Source organism: Vulpes lagopus, chromosome 3 (assembly GCF_018345385.1).
Source record: "Vulpes lagopus strain Blue_001 chromosome 3, ASM1834538v1, whole genome shotgun sequence".
NCBI lineage: Eukaryota > Metazoa > Chordata > Mammalia > Carnivora > Canidae > Vulpes > Vulpes lagopus.
In genome coordinates, this window is record NC_054826.1 from 37,670,002 (window position 1) to 37,680,903 (window position 10,902).

At 47.6% G+C, this 10,902-nt stretch overlaps 1 protein-coding gene across 1 annotated transcript in view; it reads left to right on the plus strand.

The window, feature by feature from the left end:
- The window catches only part of ADRA1B (adrenoceptor alpha 1B), a 48,624-nt gene extending 38,238 nt beyond the window's left edge, over positions 1-10,386 (plus strand). Inside the window, exon 2 of the mRNA XM_041749916.1 lies at positions 9,382-10,386. Within this exon, the coding sequence (XP_041605850.1) occupies positions 9,382-9,974 (593 nt within the window). The 3' untranslated portion in view covers positions 9,975-10,386. The remainder of the gene's footprint in view (positions 1-9,381) is intronic.
- Positions 10,387-10,902: the final 516 nt, after the last annotated feature.

Sequence of the window (10,902 nt, forward strand, 5' to 3'; positions counted from 1 at the left end):
ATAAATAAATAAATAAATAAAATACAGTATAGGAAGTTGGCTGGCACATAACAAGGACCCAATAAACACAGTATCTTTGGTTTACCTCTTATTTTTTAAATAATATTCATTGGAATTTTTTCCCAATTACAAAAGTAATTCATGTTTCCAATTTTGGAAAACACCAAAAAGCACGTAGATGATAAATTCTGTTGATGTCTCCTTCAGTGTGTATCCTTCAGTCCTTTATCCACATCCGCATGCATATTTTGTTTCCCTGTGTACTATACTAGTAGTGATTGTCAGCTTCTGTCAAAGGCGGCCTGGATTCAAATTCTAACTGGATCACCCACTAACTCTGTGACATCCAACCACTTACCTTCCATTCCCCTGCGTGTAATGGTCATGGCCTTCAGGGGGCTCATGCAGGTTGGCCACAGTCATCTAGAAGTGCTGTAGAGAACCATGTGGAATGACACTGCCTAGCGCTGCACCTGGCACAGCCGTGCTGGGCTGCCTTAGAAACGCTGGCAGTTGAAAGCAAACTAAGGTTAAGTATTTACCCAGTGATTGGCACAGAGTCAGAGCTTGTCAAATGGTAGCTGCTATTCCACAAACACACCCTCTGGTTTTGAAGACTGGAGGTTCACAGGGGTTTGAGACCTTGTATTCACTGGTCTGATTTGTTGAGTGGCACTTTAAGGATGACCCACTGGGACCACATCCAGCCAAGAAATGCTTCTCCCTGAGCTGATCCTGCTCAGCCTTGGCTTTTGATTCTTACACTTCCCAATCCCTCTAAATCGCCCTTGCCCTCAGGCAGGCAAAACCCAAGTGGCGTGGGTGGGCTCACTGCACCATCTGCTAGCCTGTCTACCCCTAGGGGGAGCTTGGTCTCCCCCTCCTACACTGCTTACCCAGATAGAAGTGTTCCTAAGTGTTGTCCCATTGGATCTGCTTAAAAGGCCTCAGTAGGGGCAGCTCAGGTGGCTCAGCGGTTTAGCGCCACCTTCCGCCAGGGGCATGATCCTGGAGACCCGGGATCCCACGTCTGGGTCCCTGCATGGAGCCTGCTTCTCCCTCTGCCTGTGTCTCTACCTGCCTCTGTGTGTGTGTGTGTGTGTGTGTGTGTGTGTGTGTGTGTGTGTGTCTCATGAATAAATAAATAAAATCTATCTTTAAAAAAAAAAAAAGGCCTCAGTAGGAGACCACCAGGCAGCATCACAGTAGAGCCACAGAATTTCCCAGGGCTGTTCCTAGATGGCTGCTCAAATTCACTATGGATTTGAATTGGTGTGCAAGATAGCTGGAAATGACAGCTAGAGATGGCACAAGAAACTCTGAGTCTCAAATTCAATCAGTTGGTCATTGAGCAAATATCTATTCAGCATGTACCCCAAGGCTGGGTTCTATGAGAATATTTTTCCCTGTTCATTTTTCTTTCAATCCCTTAGGTTCCTCAAAGTGGAATTCCTCTTAGTTTAGCAAGTAGTTAATATCCCCACAATCCCAGCTAATCTCCTTTAAAGAAAAAAAAAGGGGGAGCAGGTTGGGATGCCTGAGTGGCTGAGCAGTTGAGTGTCTGCCTTCAGCTCAGGGCATGATCCTGGAGTCCCAGGATCCAGTCCCACATCGGGTTCCCTGCACAGAGCCTGCTTCTTCTTCTGCCTGTCTCTGCCTCTCTCTGCATGTCTCTTATGAATAAATAAATAAAATCTTAAAAAAAGAGAGACAGAGAGAGAGCAGGCTTCAGGTCCTCCACTGTCTGGAGCAATCCAGGGATACTAATACCATTTTTTTTCATCTAATTTTTCTCTGCTGTGATATTCTATTTATAACAAGTGGAGCCAATTTAAAAATAGTGCCAAAAAGCTTCCTAAAAAATGTTTAGATACCAAAAGCAAGTTGATCTAAAGAAAAGCATTAAGAAACTGGTGGTCCAGGTAATCGAGTAACTAATGCTTAGGGAGCCCTAGACTTGAGATGGATTCTTCCCCAGAAAGACACATGAACACTGCATACAATTTCAGCATATTTGAGAGTCATATGGTGCCCATCCTTGGGCCTGTGTCAGAAAGAGCAATAGAGTGGAAGTGCCAGCACCGGGTCACCACAGTAGATCCTGTCCTTTTTGCCACATTCCTCATCTTTGCAGCAGCAATACTGGCGCTAACAGCACTGTTGGTAGTACTAATAGCAGCTTGTTTGAAGCAGTCAGAATAGCTGTACTTACTGGGTGCTTTCAACATGCCCGGCACTCATCAAGCCTAGGTTCATCTCCTCCACACAGGAAAGAATTATCACTGTCCCCATTTGCCAGGAAACTGAGCCTCACTGAGCTCAAGTAGCTTCTCCAAGGTCACACAGTTGGGAAGCCAGAGTCAGCATCTGAACCCAGATCTACCTACCTTTGACATCTGAACAGGACCTTAACCACTGACCAATAAATGTTTGTTGGATCCAATGAATGATGCCTGAACATGTTCTAGCAGTTGTTCTGCTAGTCACCAGCTGGGTGACCTTGAGCAAGTCACTCACTCTCACTGAACTTCCATTAAGGAAAGTTTCCCAGCTCTGTCAAGCCAGGATTCTAAGATACAGGGGCAAGGAGCATCACAGCATTTCATGAGCAAGAGAAGTAGGGCCAGGCTCAGGACATGCACCATGAGTTGGTGCCTGTGTCAAAAAGGCTGCCCAGCCCTGACCTAAAGCAGAGACAGCAGGCTTCCAGGAACCCACATTCCCACAGCCTTTTTTACCCCCTGCCAAAGGTCTGTTTGGATGCCCAGGAGAAAAGATTCTTTTTACTGATCCTCTTTCATGCTCAAGAGGCCCAGCACCTCCCCTAATTCATCAAGGCTTCCTGGCTGCATCAGGGCCAGCCCGTGTAGCACACAAGACACCTCAGCCCAGTAGCTTTGTGTGGCTGAGGGGAGGGGAGGAGAGAAGCAGAACTATGCTGGCAATTGAGAAGCCGCTGGTCCAGCCCTTGACACACACTGCCCCTCTGCGGTAGGTCTAGAGAAGAGGGCACTTCCCAGCAAGGATGGGCAGGGCTTGCATCTTCAGCTTCGTGGAGACTGTATTTAAATGATGGAGAGAACCCAGATAAAACCAGCCAACTAAAGAAAAGAAAGTGAAGCCCAGAAAGGGAAAGCAACTTACTCTGATTGACACATCAAATTATCAAACATAGGTCCTGCATATAGATTTCCTGTAATTAGATTTCTAGCCCAATGAGTGATTGGCAAGAATAAGAATTATTTGGTTGGAGCACTTGGGTGGCACAGTCCGCTAAGCATTCTAACTCTTGGTTTTGGTTCAGGTCATGATTTCAGGCTCATAAGATCAAGCCCTCAGTCCAGGTCTGTTCTAAGTACAGAGTCCCCATTAGACTCTCACTCCCTCTCCCTCTGCCACTCCTGCTTGTGCATGCTCTCTTTCTCTCTCTCTAATAAATAAATAATTTTTCTTAAAAAAAAAAGTAATTATTTGGTTAATAGCATTAATGCAAAGTTGATTGGGTATCAGGCTCCAGATACCCTGAGTGCTAATAAGGACTTTACATGTTTTATCTTCTTAATTCTCTTTTCATTTTTTTGTATATTTTTTATTGGAGTTTGATTTGCCAACATAGTATAACACCCAGTGCTCATCCCGTCAAGTGCCCCCCTCAGTGCCCGTTATCTTCTTAATTCTCAAAATAACCTAGAGGCATGGTATCAGTAGTAGGCCCATTTTGCTGATGAGAAAACTGAGGTTTAGGCACAGTGTGAAACCTGATCAAGGTCACTTGGCTGCTGGTGAGAGAGCCTGGATTCTATCTTAAGGAGTCTAGTTCTTTTTTTTTTTTTTTTTGTATTTTTTTTATTGGAGTTTGATTTGCCAACATACAGTATAACACTCAGTGCTCATCCCGTCACATGCCCCCCTCAGTGCCTGTCACCCAGTCATCCCATCCCCCCACCCACCTCCCCTTCCATTAAGGAGTCCAATTCTAATAAGGAAAGAGACTTTCTATCAGAAGTCACTAATGGTTTGCTCAGGGTGGGCATGCAATAGTAGGGTCTTCCGGAGGACAAAATAAAACAAAATGCAAGGGGAACAAGAGGGCAAAGTCATTACTCAGCTTTTAGACAAGTAAGGATTAAAAACTGACCAAACCCAGAGTTATAGAGAAAATATCAGAATCATACACACCCAACAGGAAGGTAAATTGATATAACTAGTTCAGAAGGCAATCTGGCTAGCTGTCAGCACTTAAATGTGGCACTGACTCAGTGATTCTTCAAGTAGGAATTTATCCTACAGAAACACTCAAACATGCAAAAAGCAAAATACATAAGGCTTTTTATTACTATAGTTTGTAAAAGTCAAAATTGGAAATCACTACTTGACTATCATTAGAAAAGAGTTAAGTTTGGAGAAAGTTAAACTGGTGTATATCCAGACAGTAGAATGTAATGTCCTGATATGGGGAAAGGTTTTATAGATATAAATATATTTTTTAAGATTTATTTATTTACTTTAGAGAGAGTGTGTGCATAAGCATATGGGAAGGAAGGGCACAGGGAGAGGGAGAGACAATCCCACAAAGACTCTGAACTGAATGCACAGTCCAATGTGGGACTTGATCTCACAACCCTGAGATCATGACGTGAGCTGAAACCAATAGTCAGATGCTTAACTACTGGTGCCGACCCCTGTCTTAGATATATTCTAAGTGAAGAAAGGAATTTGGGGATCACTTTTTGTAAGTAAGTGAAGTGGTTGCTGTTTTTTATTTAAGATTTTATTTTTAAGTAATCTCTAATGCAATGTGGGGCTCAAACTTACAACCACATGCTGTACCAACTGAGCCAGCCAGGTGCCCCAAGTGAGGTTTTATTAACAGACTATTTTTCAAAGCAGTTTTAGACTCACACCCAAATTGTCAGGGAGGTTCTGAGATTTCCCATACTGCCCCCACATATGCACAGCCTCTGCCATTATCAACATCCCCTACCAGAGTGGTACACCTGTTACAGTGGATGAACCTCACTGGCATGGCATTTTCACCCAAAGTCCACAGTTTACATTGGGGTTCACTCTTGGTGTTGTATATTCTATGGATTTGGACAAATGTATAATGACATGTATCCACCATTATAACATCATACAAAGTAGTTCCAGTGCCCTAAAAATCCTCTGGTCTCCCTCTATTCATCCCTCCATCTGTTATTTTTGTAATAAAAATATACAAATCTGGAGGGGAAAAGAATAGAAATGAAGAGGTAGTTCTTGCCCAGAAGGAATTTAAAGTCTGGGTGGTGAGAAGGACTCAACCATCCCTGGGATGGCTTAACAACATAAACAGGCAAACAGTAAAATAATAGAATAAGATGTGACTGTATACCTTCTGCAGAGTACAGAATAAAGAAGTCAGTGTGAGTTGGGTGGGGTCCATCAGAGCAGAGTTCCTGGAGAAGGCTCCTGATTGGGCCAGGATATAAAGTATTTTTGGAAAAATAGCCTCTATTTATTATTTATTATACCTAAGTCAAGTATTTTACATGGATATTTTCATGTGTTCAAAATAACCCTATGGAACAGATACTGTCCCCGATATATGGATGAGAAAATTGAGTCTGAGAGGGCCAATTAACTTTTCTAAAGCCAAACCATTAGTACACAAAGAAAGGGATTCAAAAGTAGGTCTGAGATCCCACACCCTGTGTTCAAGCCACAGGATCACACTGCCTAAATTGGCGGAAGGGTGACAAAGGCAGGCAAAGAATGGAAGGCAAAGAATGACCTTCTTCTCAGAGGAACAAGTAGCTCAGGGAGTCCAAACTCACAATGCGGCTATAAATAAATGCTATGAAAAAAAAAAGTCAGCATAATTCCCTTACTTTTAGCTGAATACTTCCCAGAGCCATAGTCCTTGAAGAATACTTTGTAAGAAAATCAAGGCAAAGATCCAGCCCATCTTTGTCCTTGATAAGGGGCTTCCAATATGATGGCAATGAAGAACCAGAAGGAAATGCCCCCTGGGCATAGGGGGGGACACAGTAACATTTATGCCACTCTCATAATGCCATGTGTGCTCTGTTGCAATGACCTGTTACTATGTCTGTCTCCCCACTTGCCTGTGGGCCGCCATGGGACAGAGACCACACCCCAAGTCATCTTTGTATCCCCGTAGCTTGGCTTCATGACTGGCACTTAGCAGGAACTCAGTATTTGTGGAATGAATGAATGAGCGAATGAATAAATGTATAAAAATGTAAAGAGCTATTACTATCATATGTTGGTGCCCTGATCCGTAAAACGAGACCAACAATAATACCTTCATCAAAGGATTATTTCAACAATTAAATCGGCTAATGGTATAAAGGGTTTATTTAGCACAGGACCTGTACAGAGCACACATACAATATAAACAGTGGTTCTGATGAATATTAGCAGTTAGCATTATGGTTGTGTATCCTTTAAAAGAGCCAATCCCTAAGGATGTAGCCCCGTCAAGCCATTCACATTTTACTATCATCTTCAATGGGGTTGGCAAGCAAAGCTACGAGTTTGTTTTCAGCAAGCATGCTCTCCTAATCTTAATGTCCTTGCTTTTGCCATTACTGCCTATGCATCCCCACACCTGGGGCCTGAGGGTCCTCATTAAGACAGTGTGCCTACCTGTACACACGCTCATCAGCACTTGCCCTCCAGGGTAATGTACAAGGCTTCCTACTTTTCTGCCCTCTCTCCACTTCTCCCAAAATGTATTCTCCAGCTTTGCATTTGTCAAGACCAGTGCCTATGCCCTTCAGACTCAGTGACAGAAACAAGGACATTCCCATGGTCAGAGACAACTCATCCAGTCGTGGATATTAGGTGTTCACATGCCATGTGTGTATTTCAGTGGGGGCCTTCCATAAAGCGAAGGATCTGGGATGGTGGGATGAAAACATAATGGTGCTGACCTTGTCACAAATCAGACCACAAAGTGGTGCCCTTATCTGTCTCCTTTAAAGCAAACCAAGAATGTATAGCCCACTCCCACGTTTCCCCCTGAGTTGGGATAAGAATCAGTGTAGTGAGTTGCCTGGCTGGCTCAGTTGCTACAGCATGAGCTTCTTGATCTCAGAGTCGTGAGTTTGAGCCCCACGTTGGGTGTAGAGATTACTTAAATAAACTTAAAAAAAAAAGTACATTTATAATTAGCACTTACATCCAGGTATGGGTATCCCTCTTTCTTTTTTTAAGACTTTATTCATTTATTTAGAGGGAGGAGAGATGGAGGGAGAGAGAATTTGGAGCAGACTCCATGCTGAGCAATAAGCCCAACACGGGACTTGATCTCACGACCCTAAGATCATGACCTGAGCTGAAATCAAAAGCTGGATGCTTAACTGACTGAGCCACTCAGGTGCCCCTGGATAAACCCTCTTTCTAAGTTTAAACTCTTGCAGGGCTTAGCCCTGCACCAGGAGCCCAGAGGCATGGTTTGAAATAACAAAAAAGAAAGAAAGGAAAGGAGGGACTGAGGGAGGAAGGAAGGTCCTATAACATATGATTGCATTTATCAAAACATTTAAAAATGCGTTATACAACAGGGGAAAAAAATCTGAAGGTATATACACCAAATGTGATTACTCTGCGTTGCAGGGTTATGTGTGCTTTCAAAATAATTTTTGTTTGCTTTTTTGTATTTTCTGATTTTTCCACAAAGGGTCTTATAAATACCATTTGAAAACCATATTTTGTATTCAAACAGAACTTAGTTTAAATCCCAGCTACACTGCCAACAGGCTGTGTAACCTGGGGCAAGCCATTTACCCTCTCCAAGTCTTAGTTGCCTTGCATTTGAAATGAAAATTGTTTTTAATTTAATATTGCCATAAAATGTTTCTGGCTCTGAAATTAGAGGGATGAGTTAATCATGTTTTTCCATCATGGCATCTCACTGGAAGGCCTCTCTCTTACTTTATTGATTTATTTCCTTGTATTCCCATTTCCCTCTGCCTACCCCCTCAGGCAACAATTTTGTGTCTGACATTATTTGAAAGTGTTTTTTGCAAAATGTGTGTGGTTGTTTGGTGTGTTACTTAAATAGTATTGTGTTGTAAATCTCCATTCTGTTTCCTATTTGTTCATAAAGAATGATGGTTTTAGGATCTTCCCATATTGCTACATGGACATGCCATCCAGGGCTCTAAGTGTGGCACAATTGCTGCACTAGGCATCCAGCCCACTCACCCTTTCCATAATTCCCAGTGAGGGACACCTAGGTTCTCTCTGACTCTCCGTCATCATAAGCAACACTGCTCTGAGCATACTCATGCATGTCCCCTTATGGACCTGTGTGAAAATTCTTTGAGATCTATGCCTTAGTGCAGAACTTTTGGGTCAAGAGGTCTGTAAATATACTTAATGAGACCAAGTGGGGCCAGAGTCTTCAGCACTCCTTCACAGCCTGTGTCTCCACTAGCCCTTAAGAAGGCTCCCCATGTCCCCACAACCCTGCCTACACTTAGCACTCTCCCACTTCCTGATTTTTGCCAGCCCAACAGACACGTTGTATCTCTGTGTGGTTTTCATTGTAATTTATTTGACTCCCTAATATTTCGAGCATCTTGGCCTATGTTTCATTGTAATTTATTTGACTCCCTAATATTTTGAGCATCTTGGCCTATGGTTTTCGTTGTAATTTATTTGACTCCCTGATATTTTGAGCATCTTGGCCCTAGGGTTTCCTGTTTTGTAAACTGCCTATTCATTTTCTTTGCCCACATCGGGAATGCTCCTTCTTCTTGCCGACTTGCAGGAGTTCCTTATATATTCTTAAGTACCCATCCCTCGACCGTCTTAAACATTGGACATACCTTCTCTCATCCTTGCCTCATAGTTTATGTGTCTGAAGTGTCAAGTCGTTTTCTTTTCACGATCAAAAACATCGTCCTTTGCCTTGTCTTCTCTAACTTTTCAAGTGTCCCCTTTCACATCTAGGTCTTTAAGACCTCTCCTATTTGCTGCGGGAATAAAGCGGGCGTCTGTCCGCTCCGAGGCCTTTTGTAGGACAAAGTGACGCAGCTACGGCGCCTCCCTGGCACGGTGCCCGCGACCCACGAGCTGTGCAAATGCAGGTGATGATGGTTACGGCTGAGCTGGAAGGCCGTGAGCCCTGCCTTGGAAAAGCGAGAGAAACGGGAGCTCGGAGGCCGGTCAGCCAGGCCAGGGACGGTCTTACAGGGGTGAAGGGGGCGTTGCGGAGGCTGGCCCTGGAGATGACAGTCGGATTCGCTCCCGGGGACGGAGAGGCGGGCCGTGCAGGCGGAGAAGGCGCCGGCGGGGCGCGCTCGGGGCGGGCCTCACTACTCACCACCTGCTGTCTCTTTCTGCCCGTGCCCCCCCCCCCCCCTGCAGGCTCCCTGTTCTCCACCCTGAAGCCCCCCGACGCCGTGTTCAAGGTGGTGTTCTGGCTGGGCTACTTCAACAGCTGCCTCAACCCCATCATCTACCCGTGCTCCAGCAAGGAGTTCAAGCGCGCCTTCGTGCGCATCCTCGGCTGCCAGTGCCGCGGCCGCCGCCGCCGCCGCCGCCGCCGCCTGGGCGGCTGCGCCTACACCTACCGGCCGTGGACGCGCGGCGGCTCGCTGGAGCGCTCGCAGTCGCGCAAGGACTCGCTGGACGACAGCGGCAGCTGCCTGAGCGGCAGCCAGCGGACCCTCCCGTCGGCCTCGCCGAGCCCCGGCTACCTGGGCCGCGCGGCGCCGCCGCCCGTCGAGCTGTGCGCCGTCCCCGAGTGGAAGGCGCCGGGCGCGCGGCTGAGCCTGCCCGCGCCCGAGCCCCCCGGCCGCCGCGGCCGCCAGGACTCGGGCCCGCTCTTCACCTGCAAGCTCCTGGCGGAGCACGGGAGCCCCGCGGCCGGCGACGGCGCCTGCGAGGCCGCGCCCGACGTGGCCAACGGGCAGCCGGGCTTCAAGACCAACATGCCCCTGGCGCCCGGGCAGTTCTAGGGGGCCCGCGGGGTGGGGGGGCGGGAGGGGGGCGGAAACCATCGTGGGGGAGGGCGGGCGCCCGGGGGAGGCGGGGGGCGGGAGGGGGCAGCTGCTTTGCTGGCAGGGGCATGGGTGCCAGGTACCGCGGAGAGCTGGGCGAGCATGCCGAGAGCCTGGGGCCCGACGCCGGCGGGCGTCCGTCTGTCTCTGTACAAACCCACACGAGTCCCTGTGTGCACGTATGTAACCGTGGGTACACGTGCGTGTGTCTGTGCCGTGTCCGTGTGGTCTGCGAGCGCGCGCGGGGGCGGAGCGGGCGTGCGCCCCGGGACCTCGCGCCCCTCCAGCCGCTCCTCGGCCCTCCCCGAGGGATGGATGGCCCTGGCCGGGGTCGGAAACCAATCGGACATTAAAGGTCTTTGCTCCCGTGCGCCTTCGAGCAGTTTGTGAACGGGGCGGTGGGCGGGACCTGGAGTCCCTCCCTCTTCAGCTTAGTCCCGGTCGGTGCCACGCGTCCTGGGTCCTGTGCGCAGGAGCCCCTCGGCGCCCGCCGCTTCTGCCCTTGCCAGTCCCGCCTCCCACAGCTACACAAATCTGACCCGGTGGCTGCAAAGTGAGCCAGCCCGTGGGAGAGCTTCCTTGCTCTTGACCTTTAGCATATCTAATCATCCTGCTGTGGGCAACACTGGGCAATGCCTGGCCTGGTCCTGGGGACCCCGGTCTCAGCTGGGGTTCTGTGGCCAGGACAGCAGGTGGGCCTGTCGCTTGTGAGGGGCCGGGACTCAGGCAGAGAGGGGGGTTTGTTCCTTTCACCTCCTCCGCGTCCCTAGGCCAGACACTCCATTGCTTCCCTATGTCCACCGAGCCCGATGCAGAAATCCAAACTGAAGAATTTTCTGGATAAGATATGGATCCATGTGACCAAGCACTATACCTAGCACAAGGA